Below are 27,719 nucleotides of genomic sequence, written 5' to 3'. Positions count from 1 at the left end.
GCTCCCACTTAAAACACTGTGGCCCAAGGCAGTGCTACCTTTACCTCAGCTCTCCTTGTCTGTAACAGAAAGGAGGTCATTAAAAAGCAAATCATGTAAAAAACATTAAAACATCAAGTAATTTTTGATTGAATGAATGTCTTTGCAGCAGACTCAATGTTCATAGAAATACGCTATTACATACAAAAATAATCATAAGAACAGTTCAAATGAACATTAGATCAGACAAGGCATTTATTTCATTTACTACAGTATGTATTTATGCTGATATAACCTACAAGTGCAATTCAGCTACTAGCAGTGTTCATAACACTGCTAGTAGCTGAATAAGAGTTTTAATTAATTTAAGTTAATGTCTAGCACAGACACACACACACTTAGGAGTGGGCAATATGGAGAAAAAAATCGCATCACAATTCTTTCTTTGTAAAATCACGATCACAAGACAAAATTTTTCATTCAAATCATTTATACTATTTTAAAGTTATTTACGAATCAAACAAACCAACTCACTTACTTAAAATCATAGCCCTAAAAAATAAAATTACATAAAATTGTATGTAAGAAATTTATCAAACTGGTTCCAAGTACAATTAACATCAAACAAAAGGGCTGACATGTTCTTATAGTCACACACAGTCTTTTTTTCTTTGTTTAACTAAACTAGGGTAGCATCAGCATGAGCAACACTTGCTACATAACAAGGCACCATATCAGTCTAGTGATTTTCCATTTGTTATTGAGGTAACACACTCACTCATATTAATAAAATCCTACTTTAAGCAGTGTTTGAACGGCTCATTTCACACAGTTTAGACAATTATATCCTAGATAAAACATTACTGCTTTGGTTACATTAGGCCTGGGTTATATGGACCAATATTCATATCTTTATATTTTTCCTCAAAATGGCAATAGGCGATATAAACCATTTATTTTTTTATCAATAGTTTTATAAGAAAAACAATAATTGGTTAAAGTCAGTGGAGCCACAAAGACTCTTTTATTAATCACTAGCAGCACAATAACAACATTTTGTGTCATTTTTGGCTTTTTCCTTCATTAAGGCTGAAATGTGATTAAATTATGTAGTGTTGCGTTTTTCAGGGCAGCTCTGAGTTGCTGAAAGTCGTTTTTAAATTAAATCACAATCAGGACACTGTCTCTTTAAGAGTGTGGAAACAGCCCGTTAGCTTCAGCAGCAGATCTCTAGAGAAGGGAAACACATCCAATGTTTCCTCAAACATCTCTCAGTGCTTCAACACTCAGAACTGATAGAGTTTTACAGGACGGACATCTGCACTAAGCCTCTGACAGACAGTCGCTAACATAGCTGACTGTGTGTTGAGTTTAGATTCTTGGCCCGAGCCCAACCCGATTTCCTCACTTGCTCCACGCATGGGCCACTCGGTCTGGTCTGCAATGCTGTAACGGACTGGGTTCTATGTTCTGGTTATGTTCCACTTGTGTGTATTCAGTGGTTAACTGATGCTGAGATTTCCCATGGCCGAGAAGGTATCATGGTTATGTGGGGCTTTCTCTGCCAATGTGTGTCTTTGTTTACATGTGTTCTGAGTGTTTTTTGGCTGGGGAGGCTGGGGAAAGGGTGAAAAGACTAGTGAACAATTCTGTTCCCACAGTAGTGTGAGTGTATGACGGTGTAAGACGGTTGTATGTGTGTTTGATTGTTTATTTTTGGCTTTATGCCAGCGGGCCCGGGTCGGGTCGGGCTGGATTTTTTGGGCCCAACCTAAACTCTACTGTGTGTGTCCGTGCATGGGGGGAGGAACAAAATTGGGGAGTTACATACCATCTCAGATGGTGTCTGTCCACTAGAAACACTTTCTTTCTGAAAGTATGTCGACGAGGTGTCTAGAGACGGCTCGTCAAGACCCGCCTTACGTTGCTTCTGATTGGTTTATTATTGTATGATGCCTGTCGTGATTGGTTAGATTTAGGCACAAGGAGACATGGATTGGTCTGGGATTTGGTTATCTCGGTCAGTCAATCAGAGTTACTCGAGCTACGGCAAGCCACGAGGACCAAAGTTCATTATCAAGAAAAAAATAAATAGAGTATTGAATGGGGAAATATAAGCGAGAGAAATGTCAAGTGTGGTGTGAGAATGTGTCAAATTACGGGACTGTCACACTCAAAGTGTGAGGCTTGGCAGCTTTGCAGCAGTACCAGTAACATGCAAGTGGGGTTGCCAGGTTGGGGGCCCTCTCGTGGCCAGGGGGCCCTAAGCTGCCGCTTAGTCTGCGTATAGACTGGACCAGCCATGAGGGTAAGGGTGTTTTTAGGTACCAGGTTAAACTTTATTAATGAACATGGTTACATTTTTCCCTTCTTTAGTGAGCTATTTCACTGACCAAGCGGTTTAACATCTGTCACTTTAAGGGGCAACCTCTTTAAATGTCTTTCTTTCTTTGATTGGCCTATTCTGGAAGTCATGAACAGCACTGACAGTTAATATAGTGAGGTTGAAATTTGATAACCGCTCAGGGAAACTTTAGGGCATTCTCAACTTAAAGCACAGCTTCACAATATAACAATATAACCAAGCAGGAAGTTGAGAATGATCTCATTTGTATTTTTTTTGCTTTGCCTTCAGCGCCTTCGTGCTCCAATTAGCACTTTACTTTCTCCACTGTTGCAGATGTGTCTTTAAAAAGTAGCCATGGTGTAAGGAAGGATTGGAGTCAATTTGATATATAATTAAATAATAGTGTAAATATAATTGTAATTGTAAAAATCTGTTGCTGTAGTAAATCAGTTCAGATAATTGACTGTGTATTTGTAACTGACATGGGAATTCTATAAAAATGGTCAATTACAATTGCATTAAACGTAAAACTGGGTAACCATGGTACAGTTCAATAGCATACACATATGTGATTAACAGCCAACAACATCAACCAGGAATATCATTAACATCTCAGTTTGCTCGTCTGGAATCCTTGTCTGCTGTATCTGTTAAAAGGTGGGTTAAATATTATCATGTTAATAAGGGTTATATTCTATACATGTGAATTGCTCAGGTGCCATAGTGCACAACACCTGTAGTCAGGTAACACAACAAACCTTTATTTATGTATCAGATTTTAGATGGAGCTCATTGTTGAATAGAGCTCCAGAGGGCCCCTAACAAGGTGCATGCGGGCAACCTGGTGCCCGCAGGCAACGTGTTGGTGACCCCCGATGTATATGATTCTCATGAGGGTGATTTTTCTATTAAAGGAGTATACAGACACAAAAAGACCACAGTAAAAATATCAAAACCAATATTTCCATGGATATGGAAGCCTAACAAGGTAACCAAAAGATGAGAAACAAATTAGATGATAGATAAACTTTAGTTATGTGAACTTTGTTAATTGATAGCGTAATTGTAATTGACTTTGAGGGGAAATACAATTGTAATGTAATTGTAATAAGGAAAAAATCCGGTCGCCGTAATAGTAATTGAACATAGATAGATAAAAACGTAAATGTAATTGAAAAATGTAATTGACCCCAACCCTGAAGATTTCATGGTGCATGGCTAGTTGGATGACGCATGGCGCAAGATTAGACATATTTTGCTCCAGATAGGATGGTGTTCTATATTGGAGACTGGGTAGAACACAGATTGCAGACACGTTCATCTGCATTTTTACCTCACAGAGGGCTGGTGGCAGCGTGCGGCGCAGTAATCCCACCCGTGGTTTAGCGGCAGAGGCCTTGGTGTACTTAATTAGCATTAATCAAATATACACAACCTGATCCATCTCAGGAGCTGATTGATGAACGGTTTGCGTTAGTAAACCATTAGTAGCAAAACTAACAGTTTGCATTAGTAAATCAGTAAAAACTTGTACAAACCTGACTGGACATTGCAGTTGATCTACTTGATCTAACAGGTACAGCAGACAAAGATTCCAGATGAGCAAACTGAGTTGATCTACTTGGCCCACTTAATCAGGATTGCATCTGTTAGAACCGCAAAATAACTACAGGTTGACCGATATGGGATTTTCAAAGGCCGATGCAGATACCGTTTTTTTTCTAAATATCAGCCGATGGCCGATATCTAAAGCCGATTTTGGAATCTGATATTTGAGACCAATAATTTTTTTTGTAAAACACATTGATTATCAAAGACAATTGAAAGACTTGTGCGATATAAATGCGGGGTCTTTCTGTCAGTCAAGCGGTGGCTGCAGCTGCCCACATGGGTGCCTGATCAAATATTCTTATCCTATTATATCCTTATCCTATTAAGGATATATTAGGATAAGGATATTTGATCAGGCACTATTATATTATATCCTATTACTGTATATCGGCTTTTTATTTGTAAGCGTATTGGCTTCTACCTCTGTCATGCACATGCTATTATTATCCGAAACAATGATTTTTTCTTTGTTCCTTTAATGGGTGCTCTAAAGTGCTAAATAAATTAGAAAAATGAAAATACTTTTTTTTTTTTTTTAAATTGGCCGATGGCTGACCGATATATCGGTCGACCTCCGAAAATAATACAAGCAATCTGATTAACACATTAAGAAATATGCAATCTGGCCTGATCATGCAAAATATAGTGGAAAGAGGAGATGAAAAAGATACTCATTAATAATGAGGGAGTTTGATTCAGTATGAGGCACAATCCTTAGTGCGCTTCTTCAAGTAGAACACGCTTTCTGGCCACACATTGAATAATAATAATAAAAAATTGGCCTCTCTGTGTCTAATGTGCTCTGTGGTTCAGGTCCCCAAATCAGGGCCCACTGTGTTAAAACAAGGGCCCCAAACAGAGAGAAATTAAATGAACACTTTAGAAACAATATGCTTCTCATCTATATCAATTTAAATTGGAACATTCCCCCACTGCGGGGGATTTTCTACGCCCCTCAGTGCCAGCCGTTTTTGAGCATTTTGACTGATTATAAAGACCCACAGAATATTTTCTACTATGACTATCTGAAATCTGACACCAGATTCTGAAAGATTGAAGCCTCTACTTTCATCAAAAAAATAATTTGTTTCTGGCTCGTTTTGTTCTTTTGTAATCAGCCATTGAATAGAGCAAGTTTTACACAAATCTTCAGTGTCAGAGCAAAAAGCTGAGAAAACAGCCTTTTTGTAAAAAAAAAAAACCGTCAGTGACTTTAAAGCTATTTTTTTGTTGCTTTAGTGACAACTCTAACATCTGAACATTGTTTCCTTATATAAAACAAAAAAAACACTGAGACAGGGCTTTTGATGAGAAAATGATTATTATTTATCTATCTGGGTCAGAGTTGAATGGATTTCTTACTGTATTTTGGTGTTCCTCCAACTTTCTCTCCCGTCAGTCTGCACACACACAACTTCCTCTTCCTCCCCGACATGCACAATGTCACTGCGCTCCCCGTTTTTTATATCGTTTTATCTCACCATCGCCACACTATCCATGAGTTCCACACATGCTCTGGTTGAGTGTGCGCTGCTGTCCGCTGCTGGGAACCTCAACTCTCGTACGTAGCGCCATTTTCTGTCTCGTAAATGCCTTTCCTCCTCTCCCTCTTAGCTCTGCTGAGCATGGATGATCTCTCATCCAAAGGTGCGCTGCTACCTCCAACATGTCACCTATTATTTTTCTATCTGGCTCACAGGCTGGGGGTATTTTGTATTTTTATTTTTTAAGGTTTTGGGATGTCATATATTTTTTAAAGTTATACTCTATACTGTGCTATAAATTATATGAACACCAGTTAATTTTTAGCAATATCTGGAGCCTCCATATTCGTGTGAGAAAACCCCCCCCCCCCCAAAAAAAAATGTCATTTTAGATCCTATTGTTTCAACATTTTGTTTTTTCTTTAGCTCTACTTTTAGAAAAATCCTGCTTTTGATCATTTTTTTAAACTTTGCAAGAGTTTCTATTAAATTAATAAATGATAAAATGTATAGCTATTACGGCAGTGTTTGTCAGCGTTTCATCTTCCACAAGTTATTGATGATATTCTTATGATAGGGCCAACAATGCAGTGTTGTCTGTGTAAGTAATTACCTATTATTATGTGCAAATAATTTATCAGCAAAGTTTTTGTCTTGTTCTCTGTGGGTTGGTAGGACGAGGGAGGCCTGGGGACTGTTTTGCATCTTTTTTGTTTCCCAACTACAACAAGGACAAAGGACTGACACTTGAGGGCGCCATTGTTTCACCTCCTTGCCTGTACTTTTATCGTCCTCTTACAGTATTTTTGATTTTACCCAGTCTTATTTACATCATACTATTTTATACATGAGGGATTTTTCATATAGAAAATGAGTTTTTTTTTTTTTCTTTCTGAGCGGCTGGGCACCAAATGATCTCCAGCCTGGGGTTGGGTGATCTTTGCTAGAACATATCTGGCACCAGTTTATACATATGGTATGTGTGAGGCAGCATGCTGCTTTAGTGGTTAGCACTCTGTATTTTAAACCTTTTGGTGTTGGGTTTGCCTGTTCTTTCTGTGCTTGCGATGATGATGCCTATGCCCCCCCCCCTTTTTTATTTTTATTTTTACCCAGTATTGAAATCCACATTGATCAGTGTGGGGAAAATGTGGTAATGTTCTCAGCTGCACAATTGGTTACTTTAAAAAAAAAAAAATCAAAATGTAATTTCTGATTCAATAGGGAAAATGGTTTTCTGAGGAGTTTTATATGTACATAAATAAATCAAATGATATGTTAAAAACTGTTATAGAAAACAAATGGTGTTGATTTTACATAATATCAACCAGTGTAAAAAAAAAATAGACCTGTCACTCAGAAATGTCAAATATTTTTGGCTCTTATCACGTGTTGTTTTTGGTCAGGTTTCGTGCGCTGCATGACTTCGTAGACCAAAGTCCAAAAATACCCTGCACCATCTCCAACCTTCATCCATCCTGATACATCGCCGTCTCATCACAGTCACAGATTGTCATCGCCTCTCACACTCACTCTGGTGACAAATTAGTGGGCCGCGGCAATGCCGCCTCGACAGGAAAAGCAGTTGCAATGAAATGAAAGGGAATGGTGTTTATTCCCAGAGCTCAACCCTCTGTCGGCCTGTCACTCTTCCCATGACCCCGAGGGGAGAAACGGAAGGCATCCTGAGCTTCCTTCCTTCCATACCTGTTAAATCATTCATCATCCAACTGCCTGATTATTTTAAAAAGCTAACAAGGCTTTGGTTTGTGTTTGTGTGCGTCTGAGGCTGAGACAGAGAGCGCAGAATGGCGTAGCTGGCGGTGAGATGCACCCCATGGCTCTCCCCCACCCCGCCTTCCCTTTACCTCATCATCACCCCCCCACACGCACACACTTCCTCCAACTCTTCAGCAGCACACATTTGAATACAAGCAAACTTTTAGGGAGATAACCCCCCCCCTTTTCTTTTACTTGCTGCCTCTTTCTTATGTCCTCAGCAGGGTTTTGTGCTTGTTTTCATTTGTGTGCTAGTCAAGTGAAGTTCAGCATAATGCTTGGTGCTTGATGGTGTGTGTGTTTGTGTGTAAGTGTGCATTTGGCTTGTTTGGGATTAGAAGGCTGAGTGCCAGAGGTCGGGGCGCAGGCCCTCCTGGGCTGTTGGCTAATCAACAGGGTGGCAGTGAGGCAGCCAGGTGTGTGTGTGTGTGTGTGTGTGCGCGTGTGGCATTTGCTATCCTATCCTTCACACTAAGTATCTTCTTAATGATATGCAAGTAAACAAATCAGAGTGATGACTAACCTGATCTCCCACCTGCATATGAATCTTTTTCTTTCATTCTGTCAGTACCATTTGGTGTGAAGGTATATGCCTTTATTTAATTATTTCTTATATTTTTGGCATTCCCTGCTTCTTTGTTTTGATGTGTGGCTTATTATCAAACCTTTTGCGATGCTGGATTCAGTGCCGGCCTAGCCTCTTTGGCGCCCTAGGCGAGATTTTCTTTTGGCGCCCTGTTATATGGCGTTTTCTTATACCAAGTAATTGATATTTACATTATTGTTATAATGTTATCAGAATAATTTCTAACACTTGCATTGTGGTCTTCACCATACACACAAAGATGCTTTAAATAACGAGAAAACATAACCAAAATTACTTTTGACAAAGACTTATGACTGAAATGCTTTCTTATTAACATTCACATTGTGTGAAAAGATCCAAAAGAAGTTAACCTCTTTTTTATTGTCATTAAAATTAATTATTACTAAAACTATCAAGCTTAGTATCCTAATAATATCAGCGTTTTGGTTGTTTTATTCTGCCAATTTTGCGCCTCCTGGACATATGGTGCCCTTAGCATTTGCCTATACAGTATTGCTTATATAACGGAGCAGCCCAGGATGGATTATTACACAGTTATATTCAGGTGTGTTGGAGCAAGAAAACAAAAACAATCAGAATAAGGACCCAGAATCGTGAAGTTTTGTGACTTTTAAAATATTAAAATGTAGATTACACAAATCGATTAAATACATGTTCCATTTAATGATGTTCCGATCCGATCATGTGATCGGAAATCGGGCCCGATCACGTGGTTTCAGACTCAATCAGAATCGGACATTATCTCCCGATCAGGACGTGGATATTTATGTATATCTATTATCATTATATAGGTGGGTGGTTCATACTAAATACCGGTATATATTTTTGTTATGATATACATTTTTAATATACCGCCGTACCGTATATTGATAACACTACGTTCAGAACGCTATGCTGGAGCCTTTTCAGTGCTGCACTGTGAAGGTATACAGTAGCGCTCTGGTTACGGTGTACTGTAAATGGATAAGAAAGCTCTGAAGCTGCAGAACTAGTAGAACATGATGACACAGAAGAAGTTTTGTCAACAAGAGAAGCCCTGTTTGTTGTTTGGATGCAGAACAACTTGGATGCAGAGTGGAGGTGGAGAGTTAGACCCAAGTTTTCAGATGTTTGTGAATAAAGGAGTTCAACAGCAGGTAAATCCCTACCACATTTGTTCTGTTTGGAAGAGACCAAACGTATTGTTAGCCTCTCTGGTAACTAGCCTGATGCTAGGGTGTGTGTGCACTGCACACAGATGTTTGAGGGCGTGTTTGTCTGCTCCGCACAAGTGTTTGTATGCGCGTGCATGCGTGTTTTTGTGCGCGTGCATGCGTGTTTTTGTGCGCATGCGCTTGCGCCAGTGTTTGTGTGATTTGCGTGTATGTTCAGACCATCCTAAGCAGGGGTGTTTCTAGAATCCCTGGGGGCCCTAGGCAAGGACTACTGTATGGGGCCTCCCGGGCCCACAATGATGATGAATGAAGTCCAGGATGATGGATCAGTAAATAAATATTTTAATAAATAATTAACATATAAAATAAATAACATAGCTATTTAAACTAAATGCAAACTTCACACACACTACACACACTATATACGGTAAATGCCAGAAAAACAAACACAACTGAAATGTTCAAAATTTTAAGTATGATAAAAAGACTACCAAGCAAAAAAACAACAAAAAAACAAGGAATAGAAGTGGAAAGTAAGAGTACACTAACCATGAACATTGGATTTTCTAACAAATTCTCATTGTTATTTTGTAATTTTCTTTGGTGAATCTCCCGAAGTGGATTTTTTGAACTTTGGGGAAGTCCATGTGTGTTAATGGGAGTGGTTCTTTTCTCACAATTTGACACCGAGCAATGTCATCGATAGCTTTTGGCCACAGTGCAGGATCATCTGATATTATTTGATTTGCTATTATTTGAGTACCTTCTCTTCTGGTGATGTTGTGTCATGGGGTGGGGAGGAGGTGGTGATGGAATGCTGTGCTGCCATGCTGTTGTTGGTGCATGAAGGTGCCATCATGTCCTACTCTTCTTCTTCAAGACCCCCCTCATGATCTGAGGTTGATATTGCTAGAAAGAAAATAGTATAGGAAGCAAATGTTTAAGACAAATATTTCTGTTGTCATATTGAATCAGATAGCTCCCATGATATATTTTAAACTTTAAAATATATTTTAAAAGTTAAACTCAATAAGTTCCTACTTTCAAAAGAGCACAATGTATTTGGTTGGCTTACATAAAGTAAAGTAAAGAAATGTGCATGCTACACATACACTAAACATTTGAGATATGTATGAAATAATTAATGAACATTAATTTGCAGTAACAACTTTAATGCTTCATGTTAACATTTTATTTAATGTAACATTTAGGCTATAGCAGAACATTTGTGGCTGTATCAGTTTTACCATTTGACAACAAACACTTTATTCTGGAAGAAAATATCATTGGCAGCAAAGACTAACTTTTTGTGTGGCTATGAATGTACAGTGTGTACACAGCCATTGGCAACAATACTTATAATGTGTAAGCAAAGCTGGACTATTTCTTAACATAAAGTTCTTAAAACTGGTGTAAAGTAAGAATAAATATGTGCTTTAAGTTTGTCATACCACAGAAGTTTGTTGTTAACCACACTGTCAAATTTGAATGATTAAAAAAAATATATATATTAACACACTTTATGAATGTGTTTAGAAGTAAATGGTTGAATTCACTTCACACAGACTTAAAGGTACAGTTAACTTTTCTGGTGCTGGGTGGATGACTGGGAGTTTGGGACAAAGTGCCTGGGACTAACTGGGACAAACGTTTTTAGAATGTAACACACATAGTTTACACATTCTCACTTACCACTATCACGTTTTTTCTTTTCATCCTATTCTGGTTTTTTCTTCTTTTCATGAGCCCTGTGGGATATGTCCGCTTCATTTTTCGGTGTGTGTTTGATCAGCACGTTGATGCAGGGACCGGTAGTAGTGGGGCCCCATAAGGGAGGTTCCCGATGTAACACTGTAGTGTGTCCGGGGGGTTTCAAGTTGTGTCACTGATATCTGTCGTCTGTCGGGGCCACCTACTGGCAACTAGCCAGTGACCACTCAGAGAGGGCCCCGTGCAGGGGACTTTTGATGCGCTGTCGCTGCAGCGTCTCAAAGCAGTTTCATTATTTTGTCATTGAAATTGACCGTCAGCCATCCCTTGGGGGGCCCCTTCAGCTCGGGGCCCTAGACAATTGCCTGTGTTGCCTCCCCTGTTGCAACGACTCTGATTCTAAGTCAATCTACTGCAGTATTTCCTACATCAAGTGCCTACAACAGGACGTGCAAGTGTGTTCTAAATCAGTGATTCTCAACCGATGGGTCGCGGACCTGTACTTGGTGGGTCGCAGACAGCTGGTCAAAAATAAATAAATACTTAATGTCTCATGTTGGACTTATCTCTTATTTTGAAAGAAACTTTTCTTTTGACAGGCATGCTGTGAAATGCATGGTGCACAGGAAAAATATATAGATTTATGTTTTAAAAAATATTATATGTGTGTTTTCAACAGCTTTTTTGTAAAACTAAATTTGGTTGGTTGAATTCTAAAAAAAAATGGGACCCAATAACAAAATGTGGGTCCCAGGATGAGACCAGACAAGAACCCCTGTTCTAAATCAACCTCTATCTGCAGGCCTCACACACTTTATTTAATAAGCAGTAGGGATGTAACGATTCACTCAACTCCCGATACGATTCGATTCACGATACTGGGTTCACGATACGATTCTCTCACGATTTACTTTACAAAATTGGACTGTAGACAAATTTTTTTTTTGGGAAAAAAACTAGAAAATTTGGTACTATTTTCCTTTTATTTTTCATTGTCAAAAGAATTTCTTGATAAACTATTCAAAACAATGCAATTTAACTAAAAATAAATCTTGAATTAAATAAATAAAGGAATAATACAAATGAAAATGAAGCCTATTAATTTAAATTCTGGTTCTATAATAAACAATGCAAAACTGCATAATAGTTATTTTTCTTTTTAAAAGTGCAACTGAAAATGTATTTTGTGCCTTAACAATTGGACTTTAAAAAAAAAAAAAAAGTGATTGCACTAATTTATGTCATATTTGTTTGGACCAGCAGAGGGCGCTGGTAATACAGTGGTCGGTTGGCATGCAGATATCTTGCAGTGAAGAAGAGAAGCTATGCTAGCAGACAGAGCTAATAGAAAAACGTGACTTTTACAGATATTCAAGTAATATTACAGATTTTCTTTCGGTGCTGAAGGGGTAATGAATCATTTATTAACATATTTAAGAGTAGAAGGCGGCCAGAAAGAAAGTATTAGCAGAATCTGCCCGCCGCCTACACTTGTGAATAGCGAATAAAAAAAGGTACTGCGATTCAATTTTTAGAAAATCGATATCAACCGTGATACCTATGAATCAATTTTTAACTGCCTTACGATTAATCGTTACATCACTAATAAGCAGCTAATACTTTACATGCTCTGCACCTGCAATGCCAACAAAATTATGTTGTCATACTTTTCATCAAGAAAAACATACATTTCTGTGGAATTAAATGTGGAGAGTAAGCATTAAGAGTGCAGTTCCTTGGGTGCACATTACTGGCCTTAATTTACAGCACTGTGGCACTTTTATTTTCTTATTTGTTAACATGCCTGTTGGGTATTTTAAGATGAGGCACTATTCGTTTTTATATTAGACTTTTTTATTTAATATTTAATCTTGCACTGAAGTCTAAAGTGGATTCTCTTTTAATTTATTGCTTGATTGATCAAGCTACGTCACAGAAGTGTTCTGTTTTGGGTTGAATGTTAAAATAAGGTGAATAAAATAAATAAGGGACATCCTGAATCTGTTTTTTTTTTTTTTTGCTCTTCTTTATCTTTTTAAAACCTGATCAGGACATCTCTAGTTCCATTTAAACTAACTAGTTGAATATACATATTAAACCATTTTTTGTTGCTCGTGTACAATAATGTTTACTTAATGTTTTGTATTGGTTTGTACTGTATGTGTGGAGTGTGTTTCCCTCCACCCTCACCAATGTGTTGTTGGTTCTACCTTTCCTGTCCTCCACATGTCAGGATCTTTCTTCACCTGTCAGCCTGGCTCACTGCTGCTCTTTTTTCCTCTCTCTCACCTGCTGTCTCTATTTGCTCTCTCCCACTCATCCCAATCCTCCTAACTCTTGCTGTGTTTCTTACTTTGTGCATTTTTTTGTGCATGTGCTCCGTATCTATATTCTTTGATACCCTCTTGCTCTCTGTTTCCTTTCTACCATCTTTCTGTGTTGCCGTCTCTCTTCCAGCAGTCTTCTGTGACCTCTCAGACCACCAGGCAGTGTACTTTGAATACAGCCAAGATGGCACCACCTCCTTCTCCCACTCCTTCCAGTACTGCACTTCAGACCACCTCTTCCCCATCTTCCTCCTGCTCTTCCTACCCCGCACTTCGCCCTGTGAGATAACCCTCCTTTCTTGCCGATTTTGAGTGTTCTGCTTCATGTTCTTTCTTCTCAGCATTTAAAAACCTTTCCTCAAAGAATAGCTCAGTAACATGATGGTTGTCCAACAACTGTATAAGAAAACCTGCTTGAGGCTAAAAGGAATAAAATGTGGCAGTTGATGGTGTCGGTAGAGTTTTCCATACTGTAGGTTGTGCTATATCAATAGAAAAATGAATTTAAACCCTTTAATGTGCCACACATTGGAGGAGAATTGATGGATTGACGAGAATGTCCCAGCAAACTTTCCAGTCCGTTAAACGGCTGCAATCTTTTCATGCAACTTAACACTAGTAACATTTTCTAGCTATCTGAAAATTGGGATTCATCAATTTTTCAAACTGATCCAGAATCAGTATATTGATCCTAGGGGTGGGAACCTCTGGCTTTGTCACGTCCCACAGAGTGGACTTCTCTCTATTTCTCTCTCTCTCCGCGCTGCTGGATTACCGTAAAACCGTCTATAAACAGGCACTGCAACAAGTTCTTCACTGAGAGCACGCTCACATTGAGGGCAGCAGTAGAAAGGAAGATCGTGCAGAGCTCAGTGATAGAGCGTACACGCTCATCAGAACCAGCATGGAGGGACCAGAACTGATGGACTATGATGCCAGCACAGATGTTCAGCTGTGGTTCTCCCAGGGCAGGGGTCTGCAACCTGCAGCTCTGGGGCCTAATTTGGACCTTTGACTTTTTTGCAATGGCTCCCTGTAGCTTTAAAAAAAAATATTGAAATAAAGTTAATTTTTACAGGGGCTATTAATGATTAATGACAAATAAAATCAAGATATAACAATTTGTTAACCTAAAATAAATCACGTTGTGCAATGACTCAGCACTTTCCTGCTTCACCTCCTGCAACATCTACACTTTTCTTACACCTGTGACTAACCTTAAGTTTTAAATCCCTGGTAAAATAACTAAACCAACACAAACACTATTCTGGAAGAAAATAGAGATTTTAATTGTGTGGGAACAGATTAATTTAACCACCAATGTGCAGGTTAAATATGCATGTTTTATGTGTGGCAAGAAATGAGTAATTAGCATGTGTTGATCACATGATCATGTTTTATCAAATTCAAGTTACTTTATGTAGCCTTTCAAATACATTAACTAAAAATTTTCTATATAACATTGTGTTCATGTAAACTGAGATACTTAAGAATTTGAAGATGCAAGATACTGTTTTATTCTTATGTCAATTTATTTTATTTTGAACTGTTTTTAAGTTTTCATTTACATGATCAATATAAATCACATCAAATTAGATCAAACTAGGGCTGGGCGATATATCGAATATACTCGATATATCGCAGCTTGTAGTCTGTGCGGTGTTGAAAATGACCATACCGTTAAACTCGCGGACTTTTTTTTTTTTTTTTTTTTTTTAAATATCTTAGTGGCATTATGCACAAAAGGTGCACTTAAATTTAGTGTTGTTTTGAAATGTCATCTTAATGACAACATGCACAAAAGGGCACTATTTGTTTTAAAATATTGTAGTGGCATTATGTACAAAAAGTGCAGTTTAATTTTGTGTTTTGAAATGCCATGTGAGTTGCATCCTGCACTAATGTCTTGTTTTGAAATGTCTCTGTGACAATTTTGCACAGAACGTGCACTTTCTGTTGACAATTTTATGTTTGAGCCACTCACTGTTTAATAAATACAGTTATGTCAACTTTGACTTAGTTGTGATATCCCCTTTTTTGCATGAAAGTTTAAAATTGGCATATATTAATGCAGTATGATCAAGAATGTTTTATATATATAGAATCATCATACTGGTGTGATTTTGTGCATCAAAGTGTTAATTCAAGGGTAATGCAAAATATCGAGATATATATCGTGTATCGTGACATGGCCTAAAAATATTGCGGTATTTATAAAAGGCCATATCGCCCAGCCCTAAATCAAACATTATTCTATATAATTTTAACTGTATATAATTTAATACACTGTATTGTCTTCATTGAGAAGGTTTTTTTTGGCTCCAGGAGGACTTTAATCCAGGTGAGATGAGGTTAAATGGTTCCTTGTAGAGTAAAGGTTGCAGACCCCTGACCAGGGGAAGAGGGTTAGGAGACCCCACTATCAGAGCTGGACCCTCTGAATTTAATTCCATGACGTGAAGCAATGCAGATGCTAAGTTGAAAAATAAAAAAACAGAATACTGCGATTATTGATATATTGGTCAGAAATCAATTTATGATTATCTGACACAAGAAAAAAAAAAGATTAAGTGAAAAAAATACAATTTTTATTTTATATCTGAAAGACAATAAAGTGTCCTATGAACAGTGACACTATTTTAGTGCAACATTTCAGTAATAAAGTGTCAACATACCAGTGTAAATGAATAAGTATCTCCAATAGTGCTTTCTGTAAACAAAAAATAGGGTCTTTCTTACCAGTGACATCATTATAGTGCAATATTCCAGTAAACAATATATTGGTTCCTTCAACAAAAAGTGAAATTTCTGTGAAGACGTACCTGCACATTTCAGTGAAAAAGCAGAAAAGGTTTTGAAAACAATGAAATAAAGCTTAAATCAAAAAAAAAAAAAAGAAATTTTAATCGATGCTTAGTGCGAGCATATTGATAATCGATCGAGCGAAAAAATATCGCGATATATGGCGTATTGAGATATTGTCACACTCCGAGTTGATCCAGATTAAAACTAATTTCTATCATTTTAGATGGGCTCAATTGCTGCGCCGTAAATCAATTGGCGATGCATTTTGATTAGCACGAGAAAAACGCACAAATGGATGCTGAACAGGTGAATTGAAGACTGGCCTTTGTAAAATAAAAAAATATATGTTGAAAAAACATATAAATGACTCATTCTAGTCTTGTTCTTGAGCTGTGTATGTACACAGATGTGAATAGTGCTTCATTCGGTTTTGGCTTTTATCCTGTCTGGCTTGGGCCGTGTCGGGTCTAACCTTCGAGTCTTGATTACAGCTGTAATCCAGATTAGCTCCTAAGATTAATGGAATCTTCCAAGGTGTAACATCTATTTTACGTAAAAACTACAAAAATACTAGTCTTCAGTACTCAGGCAAAAGTGTAGATACTTGAATAAAAATGACTCTGGTAAAAGTAAAAGTATTGAATTTGCTCCCTTACTTGAGTAAAAGTAAAAAAAAGTACATGCCACTAAATATACTTAAGTAAAAAAGTAAAACAAATGTTCCTTCAATAATAAGACAGAAATTCCATATCTTGTACTTTTTAAGAACTTGTAGAAAACTGGTACATGGAAAGAAGTTAAATATCTTACCTTTGAACACCTGGAGAATTTAGCACTCTTAATAAATATAATTTGTAGATAAAATGTAAAAAAAAATAAAAAATGCAAATGCTCAAATAAACCCAGAGCACGTTTGAGTTTAACATTTTTAAAAACTAGAAAATGTCAACTATAGAACAAAGCAATATGCCTAACAGAAAAAAGCTAAAACTACCTACATTTTTCATTTAGCCTCAAGAGAACCATGTTTTCCAGGTTTCTGGAATGGAGACTGCTGAGCTGAAAAGTGTGTTTAGTTTGAGTGACAAGGTCTTAAAAGTAACAAGCTCATTTCTTAAAAAATGTAAGGAGTAGAAAGTACAAATATTTGTTTAAAAAAGTAAAAAGTCACAAAAAAATTAAATACAGATACCAGAAAAAACTACCTACCGTAAGTACAGTAACAAAGTATTCAGTATTCAAATTCAGTACCTCTGAATTCTGAGAACAGATACGCAAAACTAAATGAAGTAGGCATGTCCTGATACAACTTTTTCACTTCTGATACGATACCGATATTTCAGAGTATTGACTGATGACAATATCGATCCGATACAATATCAGCACGAATCATACATACTTTTATTACTCATTTTGTAGTGTAGAATGTTAGAAAAGGCTTGATCAAGTGATGTTACTTAAACAGAGATCAATAGCAACACTAGGTATGAGAAAAACTGACCTATTAATTATTAACCTATTGGTTACATACATTTTAACATTCAACATAATATCTACAGTATTCTACAATTGAATAAAATAAATAAATAATAAATTATAAGATCCTGAAAAATACCCTAAATAAATCCATTAAAAACAAATCATACCTTTAAAGTGCAAATAATTCAGTGTGAAAATGACATGAGTTCTCATTTTGAAAAGGTACATTTACTAACCAGATCCATGATTATTTTATTTCAATTTACAAATTTGAAGGAAGTGCACAAGATGGACAGGTTGATTAGTTAACCAGAGTCACCTATGGATAGTGCTGGAGCGGAAAATGAGATTTATATCTTAAATCAGAGATTTTGGATGCAGTCCAATAAAAGCCAATATTCGTTTTTTGGCTGATATCGGACAATGATATCCAATATCAATATCGGATCGGGACACCCCTAAAATAAAGATGTTACCTCCTTGGCAGAGGCAATAATACAGTACATATGTGATGAGATAATTTATTTAGTATGAAATGCGATTTAAGTCTACTGTATCCAGATGGGGAGATATCAACAGCTGATGGCACCTCGTCTAATGCAAAAATGTTTTCTTTGAAATCTGTGTTTTTTGTTTAAAATGACACTTTCCTGTGGAACCACCTGTAAAATATTGAGAAATCAGACCATGGTTTGGAAATACCTTCAGGTTAGTTGGTTCTCAGGAGAAGCTGGCGTGGTACCCTGTTTCCCAGCCTGCAGCTACTCACCTTCTTCACTTCTTCCTTCTGGTCTGGTTCATGATGTCGGCTGTAGTCAACACAGCAGATGTGACAGTAGTTCTGCTGCGCCTGTCTCCTGTTCTCTGTGGCCTTGCTGCCAGCGAGGCGTCACGTCCTGTTTATCTCTCTGTCTCTTTCTCTGCTCTTGTAGAAGGACCCCATTGCAGTGACGGCTCCTCAGCAGACCCCCGTAGTTATGGCCCCTCAGGCCCCAGCTCAGCCAGCCTCCCAGCCTCCGCAGACGGGCATCGCCGGGGCCGCTGGAGGTCCTGTCGTGTCCCAGGTCCGTTTTCTCTGCCATCCTCGCTTTCATTTCTCCAATCCTCTCCACCATGACCCACACTTCAACCTCAAGGGCAGCCGCACTGTCACAGCTGCCAGGGGGCTGCTTGTGTCACAGGCTGAGGCCTAAACCCACAGCCTCACCACACCACACCACACAGCTGGTGGGGTACGGAGAGTCTCTCACATGCTCATACAGATCCACACTCATGCATTCACACAAGTCCAGAGCAACTTAAGGACGAGCAGATGCAGACGTTAGGCTACACAGTCATCATGAACACACATAGCTCAGACTCTTTTTGAGAAATACCACAAATACACTCCACATATATAGGGTTTTTTGATAGATGTTTTACTTTTATCCACTTGTCAGTGTTCATAGTTTATAGAAATATTTGGGTTCAACAATTCAAAAATCCAAACTCTCATTTTTAGTCTTCATCGTTTAACATGTTTTACTGTTAAATCAGCACTGAAATAATCAGGCTACCAGCAGCTGGATCCTCAGAGCTTTTGTTGATGGAATAGAATATATGAAATTTACCACCATATTTTGTTTGATAGGAGATGCAGGAGAATGTGAAAAAATGCAAGAACTTCCTGGCCACTCTCATCAAGCTGGCGTCTCACAACTCTCCATCCCCTGAGACATCCAAGAACGTCAAAGCTTTGGTTCAAGACTTGCTGGTGAGTTCAAATAAATCAAGCATGAAAACTTTGTTTGGGGTTTATTAAAAAAACCATACATTATGGGTCTGATTGGTGGGATTAATGGAATAACTCCAATAGAATAGCATTTTTAATGCCGTTTTCTAAACTTCCAAAAAGGGAGGTTGGCATTTGTGATTGCTTGTTGTACTGAATATCTCCAACCTGTAGGTGGCAACATAAAACCCTCTTTAACAATATCTTCCTGTCATGGATTTTCAGTTTATTTTCACTCACATTAAGCCATACCCTGAGGTGCCAGGATGCAAATCCAGGTGTTGATTATCACCTCTGGTGATGGGATTCCATCTTGCTCTGCTCACTCCACTGTGATGTACTTGACATACTGTCTCTACTCTGTGGTAACGTGAGGTTGTTTCTCTTCCCGCTAACAGGATGCTAAGATTGAACCAGAGGAGTTCACCAGTCGGCTGCAAACTGAGCTCAAGTCGTCTCCACAGCCGTACCTGGTTCCCTTTCTCAAGGTGGGCTTTAAACTGCTCTACTGCAGTGGTTGTGCCCAACCTTGTATCGATTGTTACATTAGTACTTCTTCTTTGGTCTTGTGTCCGTACATTTTTGTTGGAAAAAACATTTTCAATCAAAGTCTGATTTGTAAAACAAAAACCTTTTTGCTGCAAATCAGTTTAATGTCAGCATTTGCTTAGTTACGTATGATAATTCAGTTCTTTATGGTGGATTTCATTAGATGTTCAAGTTTGTTTTTTTAAAACTTCACGATGTTGACCCTTTTAACATTGTTAAAGCTTTATAGTGTAATGGGTCGAAGAATTTTAGGTGGCTACATTAAATGTTGATAAAATAAAAAGAATAAAAACATTTTAAATATGTACTTATTTGTAGTTGTAGTGATTGATGGCTCATGTAACAAATTCTTCAAATTTTTATCACTTTTTTTTCAAAGTAATATTCATGAATGGGAACCTTAAATGACAATTCTTTGAGCCTCAAAGCTACATCTAAAATTGACCCCTAAAATGCTTCTCTGAACTGGTTTCTTAACTCAGCCCTGAGATCTTCCCCAGCCGGCCTCCTTAAGCTGCCTCTGTTTTGGGATTTAAGAATTCGACCCCCATCAAAGCCGTTTGCCTCTCTGGCTATGAACCTAGAGATGGCAAGGTCTGACAGTGGGACTGTGCACACACACACACACACACACACACACACACACACACACACACACACACCCCTCTGGCCTGAGTCATGACAGTGTGTGACAGTGGGCCCTTCAGCCGTCCCTGCCTGTAGCCTACAGGTTTCTCCAGCCAGCCGCAATGAACGTCACATAAAGGCGCTTGATCGTCCCAGCTCAGCCACAAACACATGTTGTCATGCAATGTTCGGTCGTTACATCAACAAAAAAAAAAGATAAGAAAAGAAAAAAGATCAGCCTGAAACTATCTGTAGATGTAGATCGACTGTTGCAGTTAGATATCAATATTGGCTAAAAGTTATGCTGTATTCACTATTCACTTAAATGTGCTGTTGGTTAAATATTAGAAAAAAAAAAAACAGTCAATATAGAGACTAATATTTTAAATGAGATTGATATTGTCCACATTGTGACCAAAATCACAAGCAGACAGAGCGACAGATCTCTGCTGCCTATAGCCAGTCTTTTGTAATTACATCATGCCAAATCATCTCCTGACCAAAGCTGTGTTTACAGCTGTGCATAGTGTGTTGTCATGCATGTCTGTAAACTCTGACCTTCCTCTGCTGGTCAACAGAAAAGCCTTCCCGCCCTCAGGCTGTCTCTGCTGAACAGTCAGCAGTCCCTGACCCAGCCGCCACAGCAGGGAGTCAAACCAGTACCCGCTGGCAGCCCCCCTGCCATCGTGACTGGGCCAGCTGTCCGCATACGGCACCCCAACAGCGTCAGCAACACTACGTGTGCCAGTGTGCTGCCTGCCGGGACACTAGGACATGCAGCTGCCATGGTATGTATTGATTGTTCCATTTGGAACAACCCGTAGACACAGTTTTTATAGCTCCCACATGAAGCCCACGAGAACTCACATCCGCTCCAGTTGTTAAGTCCCTCTACACCACAGACAGTAGCCTGTGAAATTAGTCCATGTCTACCTTTTGGATTTGGTTTGATTGTTATTTAGCCTTTAATCAAGACTGAAGACTCCTTACACATACAGTATATAGATTTGTCACTGTGCAGTCAAAAAATGACTGAAAATGTCTAAACATCTAAGGTATAATTACATGAATGGAACAAGAGGAGGGCTGCTCATGTTAGTGCATAAGAATAAGTCAATTGATACTTAGATACTCAGGTACGGCACACACAGAGAAGACTGGGAAACTCTGTCTCGGTCCACTCTGTTTGTGATGTCAGAGGAAAGGTTTTATTATTCCAGGATCAAGTCCTGAGCCATTCTGGATGGTTTCATGTTGTAGAATAGCTCACTGGCCAATAGGAGAAATGCATAAAGTCACATGACTGGTGTACTGGTGAAATTAAATGTTATGAATACATAAATACAGTAAATGAAATTAAAATGGAGATTACATAAACACTTGAAAATATCTGATTGATGGAACCAGAGTTGGTGTTATGTGTCTACTGGTGCACCTTGTTTCTTGTAATCAGCTTCTGTGTGTGACAGCTGTCTTTGGTAGCACCAGTTTTTTTTTTTTTTTGTTGCCTTCACAATAGCTGTGTAATTATTTTTTGTATAAGTCCATAATCGTAAATTTGCCTCCCACCAGCAACACAGTTGATAGTCATCCACCAGTTTATTTGGATACTACTTGGACCATAACAACGCAAAACAAATCTTATGTAACTAGGCGTTTCACAAGCTGAAACTACCAAAGACTGCATGAAAACAGGAGTGGTACTGGACAACAGCTCAAAAAAATCACTGGCATACCAGCTGAAGTAAACCCTAAACCGTCTGGTCCTCTATGTGTGTGACAACCTGGTCCAGGACCTGTGGAGTTTAAGGAACATGTGACGAGTGATTTGTAGGATTTGTAGGATTTCTAGTCATGTCCAGTCTGACAGAGTCCACTTTGTGTGTGGTGTGCTTTACTCAGGTTACAGTGTAGTGTACACTAGTGTGACAGGTCATCAGTCTAATGTAAGGTTAACCCACAGATACAGGGACAAGCACAGATTCATTCATTCCAATAGTTAATTTGGAAACACACATTTTTGAAGTGTGGGACTGAAAGCCAGAATACCTTGAGCTCCACACATAAAGACAGGTGTTGGGTAGGCATTTAAGAAGTCCTTTATGACTATAACTGATTGCATTAGGAGACGCTGCCTATGTCATCATGACAATCTTGTTGCCTAGCAACCTTATTAGCAGCAGTAGCACACATTAGGAAAGAAATCAAGCTTGTGATATAGCAAGGAATTGCTAATGAACTTCAGTTTAATTGATTTTATAGCTTGAGATCTGATTAAAGTAAATCCTTTGAATCACTTGTTTTTGAAAAGCATTAACCTCTTCTGCACATGTCTGGTTTTAGGTGTGAATGTTGCACTTTTCTTTTCTCTAGAGGGTATACTATTGGGCCACATTTCAGGGCATCTTTGGGATGGGACAGCTTGAGTTTGTCTTTGATGTAGTAAATGTGTCTTTAAAGGACTCAGCTCCTGCGCTGCATACTTCATAGACACTGCATTATTCTTTCACTCCACACCCAGTGGTGGTAAGCTACTATTGTAGCCACAGCCGCCCTGGGGAAGACTGACAGAAGCAAGACTGCCATAGTGAACCATTGGTCCCTCTGCCCACCACCAAAACTCACTCACATGCCACATTCATACTCGGCAATGTGGGTGAAGTGCTTTGCCTAAGGACTCAATGACAGATACCACTAGAGCAGGGGTCACCAACCTTTCTGAAACCATGAGCTACTTCCTAGTTACTGAATAATCCAAAGGGCTACCAGTTTGATATACACTGAAATACTACTACAATTTTAGTTATAGGGAAAGTTAATGAAGGAAGACTTCGTATCTACTTAAAAAGTTAAGAAATACAAAGTTTCAACATGCAACACTTTATTTTTCTTAATTTATGCCATTGTTTTATTTTTTATTTAATTCCCATTTCTGGAACATTTCATAGGGAATCATTGTGTTCCTATTTTACTAGCCACTAACTACTCTCTTACTAACCAATACATGTTCTCTTAGAATTTAACAATTATGTAAGATTTTATTATACTTTTTTCTCTTTAAAACCAAACATCACAATCTAAACACCAAATCTGCAGCATATTTAATAAAATCCTATCTGCGACACTTAAACACATTTGGTTAGTTGAAAATAAACATTTAAAGATGGTTAGTAAAAAAACAGATAAACTTATCAGCTTCAACTGTATCTAACGCTAATAAGGCTCTAACTATATCTGTTATCTGAATCAATATCTGTGAGTTTGAGGCCTGGTAAAATTAGATTTAGATGTTAGAACAGGCCTAAAGCAGGCACCTCTAATGGTCCATGCGGGCTACCTGGGGCCCACAAGCTCTGTGTTGGTGACTCCTGCACTAGAGCAGCTACCCCCCCTGGCATTCTCAGTGGTCCCCCATCCAATTACTAACCAGGCTCAGCCTTGCTTAGCTTCCGGAATCTGACAAGATTGTGATGTTTTAATATCATACTATCTTGCCACCCGATATATCATCCCATCTTTAGTTCCTTGCATTAACATGGATGTTAAGCAAAGACCTTCAAATAGCGTGAGCCACTCTGTGTAAGGGTTACTGCCCCCTGGTGGTGCTGTTCCATTTGGTCTGCAAAATGATGACTATGGTCCTTGCAGAAATACAGACAGTGAGTACAGACAAGACTTTGTACATGTCCGTCTTTTATGTTTAGGACAAGTTGGCCTTTGCACGTTTTGCTATACAGTCATAGGAACACTCATTTTTTATACTCCATTTTTTTAAAAATCCATGTCTGCTTAGAGAGAACTTGTAGACTTCACAGAGATCAGCTACATGTGAGGGAGTGTCAGTAACCATATCATCTTAAAAATCTCCTCCCCTTCATTATTCACTGCCTTTTTCACTTTCTCTCTCTCTCTCTCTCTCTCTCTCTCTTTCTGTTTTTATGCATCAGATGGAACTACTAAGTTTCTGTTTGGCACCAAAATTCCCTAATGTTCGAGCAGTCAATTGACCTTTTGCAAAAGCCCACCCACAAACAGTCATTTTCCAATCATACGTCCGAGCAATCGTTACTATGTAAACAAGGTCCGACATGCTCAGAGCAGGCACAATGGTGAAGCGGTGTGCCCATTTCTTGTCGACATCCTCCTGAACCCTAAAAGTCTCCCAATCTACAGGTACATCTAAAAAAATTAGATATCATGAAAAAGTTCAATATTTTTTGTCACTCATTTTAGAAAGTGAAACCCATATATGATATAGGCTCATGACACATAAAGTGACATATTTCAAGCCTTTATTTCTTGAAACTTTGATGATTATGGCTTACAGATAATGAAAACCCAAAATTTAGTGTCTCGGAAAATTTAAATATTACATAAGATCAATTTAGAAAAGTATATTTTAAACAAAAATGTAAAGCTTCTGAAAAGTATGTTCATTTCTATGCACTCAATACTTGGTTGGGCCTCCTTTTGCATGATTTACTGCATCAATGCAGCGCAGCATGGAGGTGATCAAACTGTGGCACTGCTCAAGTGTAATGGAAGCCCAGGTTGCTTTGATAGCAGACTTCAGGTCATCTGCATTGTTTGATCTAGTGTCTCTCACCTTCCTCTTGACAATATCCCATAGCTTCTCTATGGGGTTCAGGTCAGGTGAGTTTGCTGGCCAATCAAGCACAGTAACAACATGGTCATTGAACCAGCTTTTGGTACCTTTAGCAGTGTGGGCAGGTGCCAAGTCCTGCTGGAAAATGAAATCAGTATCTCCATAAAGCTTGTCAGCAGAAGGAAGCAAGAAATGCTCTAAAATTTCCTGGTAGATAGCTGCGTTGACTGTGGACTTTAGAAAACACAGTGGACCAACACCAGCAGTTGACATGGCAGCCCAAATCATCACAGACTGTGGAAACTTCACACTGGACTTCAAGCAAGGTGGATTCTGAGCCTCTCCACTCTTATTCCAGACTCTGAGACCTTGATTTCCAAATGATATGCAAAATTAAAGGTAGGGTAGGGGATTTTCGAAAGCTAGCATGATTTTGAATGTAGCTCTCCGGTTGGCTTCGCCTTCATCCTCCTCCCGCCTCCCCTCTGTGCTCTGTCCTTCACTCACGTGCATGAGCAGGGCTGCTGCTGTATTCGCTTGTATTGTGTAGGAACTTTGTCGTCTCATGTCTCATTCAGCAGTAAGTAAACACTAAACTTTCTCATTATATATGTTATAAAACGTGACTAAAAACTCTGTTTTAAGTCCGTCACAAGTGACGCGCTTTGAATGTGGGCTCGTGCACGCGAGGTGTTGAGAACGAGTAGGGAGACAGGGAGACATGATTGGTTAAAAAAACTTTTTTTTTCCATTGGTCGAAGTTATTACAGGTTTACAGCTGCTACAGTTGACAGATTTTCTTCGTTCCTTTTTCAGAGCACATAAGATCCTAATTCCTATCAGGACATTAAGAAAATTTCAACCAAAAACTTAAAAAGTGTATCTGGAGTAAATTGCCAACTCTAGCTTTAACATTCATCTGAAAAAATGACTTTGGACCGCTGAGCAACAGACTGTCCACTGTGTTTTCTGAAGTCCACAGTCAACGCAGCCGTCTACCAGGACATTTTAGAGCACTTCATGCTTCCTTCTGCTGACAAGCTTTATGGAGATGCTGATTTCATTTTCCAGCAGGACTTGGCACCTGCCCACACTGCTAAAGGTACCAAAGGCTGGTTCAATGACCATGGTGTTACTGTGTTTGATTGGGCAGTAAACTCACCTGACCTGAACCCCATAGAGAAGCTATGGGATATTGTCAAGAGGAAGGTGAGAGACACTAGATCAAACAATGCAGATGACCTGAAGGCTGCTAATCAAAGCAACCTGGGCTTCCATTACACCTGAGCAGTGCCACAGGTTGATCACCTCCATGCCACAACTCACTGATGCAGTAAATCATGCAAAAGGAGGCTCAACCAAGTATTGAGTGCATAGAAATGAGCATACTTTTCAGAAGCCTTACATTTTTGTTTAAAATATCCTTTTTTAATTCATCTAATGTAGTATTCTAATTTTCAGAGACACTGCATTTTGGGTTTGAAATATGTCACTATGTCATGAGTCTATATCATCATATATGGGGTTGACTTTCTGAAATGAGTGACAAAAGATATTGAACATTTTCATGATATTCACATTTTTTTTAAATGTACCTGTAGATTAAGAGGCTTTGTTACCACTCACCAGCATTAATAGCTGCTATCTTATTAGCCTTGGGTCACCTGTAGGTTCAGCTAGCTAGCTAATGTAACAGTTTGTTTTTGTTAAGATCCCCATTAGCTGTGGTAATGCTCTTATAGCAAGGAGGATACAAACAATATAATATGAGAAAACTTTCCCAGCAGTGCAGGAGCATGACAGGTCCGGTATGCTTTTGCTTCAATAGTTGTAATGTCCCCTTCATTGTTTATTTCAATATTTTGAATATATCCCTCCACAGCATATTTTAACCCCTTTTGCCTGGATCTGGATGATATTGTGCAGGTATTGCTCCAAAAAGAGTCACTAACACTCACCGGTAGACTTCTCCCAACCTTTACAGACGAGACCAACTCAGGAACATGACGGACAGCACAAAAGTAAATAAGGGGGGCAGGGCTTTTGCGAAAGGTTAATTGGGTTTCGATCAGAGATTAGCGTCTCCATTCCTTGTATGAATAGAACTGCAGTGATAATGAAGTACCCAATCCTTTTGATAGGGTTTTTGATATTAATTTAAGTGTGGTTAAAACAGAACTAAGTAACTTTTTCACCTTTATAAATCCTTCTCATAGTCCCTGTGAGGGTAAGACAAGTGTTTATGGGGTGATAGGGGGGTCTTTCATCTCCCCCTGCTCTGGCCAGAAAAACAGCACTTGCAACTTTCCCTGCCTCCAACCCGGTGGCAAGACGTACTGCTTTACGGAAGCCCAATACAAACTAATGCTAGATTATGACCAGCCCCGTGGCTGCACACAGTTGTCTACAAATTCACTTTTTTCAAACTTATATCATGACGGAGCCAGCAAAAAAAAGGCAGAGAAGACCATTGTCTGAGGAACGGAGCAACTCCATGCAGTGACAGCTCAGCAGCAGCAGACAGCAAACCACATACACTGTTGTTGCGGCGCTGCAACGACAGTGTATGTGGTTGCGCAACAGGCACGCACACACACACAACCTAGAGCTCCATCGGGCAGCACACACACAAATATCTATCTATCTATCTATCTATCTATCTATCTATCTATCTATCTATCTATCTATCTATCTATCTATCTATCTGTCAGCACACAAACAAACACATTTCCACACTCCCTTCCGTATTACTCCCACATCATTCATTTATTTTACTTGTCTCTCTTCCTCATACTGTTCACATGGTCACATGGGACTATATGTGTTAAAGCACCCTTAGTGTCACTGTTGTATTAGGATTTTTCAGTGATCGGTTGCTACTGTC

At 38.7% G+C, this 27,719-nt stretch overlaps 1 protein-coding gene across 3 annotated transcripts in view; it reads left to right on the top strand.

Annotated features, from left to right (window-relative positions):
- The window catches only part of LOC114459542 (transcription initiation factor TFIID subunit 4), a 138,845-nt gene that overhangs the window by 13,358 nt on the left and 97,768 nt on the right, over nt 1–27,719 (top strand). Inside the window, exons 3-7 of one of the 3 annotated variants that reach the window (XM_028441759.1) lie at nt 13,132–13,278; nt 18,215–18,346; nt 18,913–19,035; nt 19,452–19,541; nt 20,808–21,017. In XM_028441759.1, the coding sequence (XP_028297560.1) occupies nt 13,132–13,278; nt 18,215–18,346; nt 18,913–19,035; nt 19,452–19,541; nt 20,808–21,017 (702 nt within the window). Of the gene's footprint in view, nt 1–13,128; nt 13,279–18,214; nt 18,347–18,912; nt 19,036–19,451; nt 19,542–20,807; nt 21,018–27,719 lie in introns of all 3 variants that reach the window. The other 2 variants (XM_028441757.1, XM_028441766.1) reach the window with 2 other exon arrangements.

Source organism: Gouania willdenowi, chromosome 3 (assembly GCF_900634775.1).
Source record: "Gouania willdenowi chromosome 3, fGouWil2.1, whole genome shotgun sequence".
In the NCBI taxonomy this organism is placed as follows: Eukaryota; Metazoa; Chordata; class Actinopteri; order Blenniiformes; family Gobiesocidae; genus Gouania; species Gouania willdenowi.
Note: the sequence above shows the minus strand (reverse complement) of the source record. Positions and strands in the feature narration are given on the sequence as shown.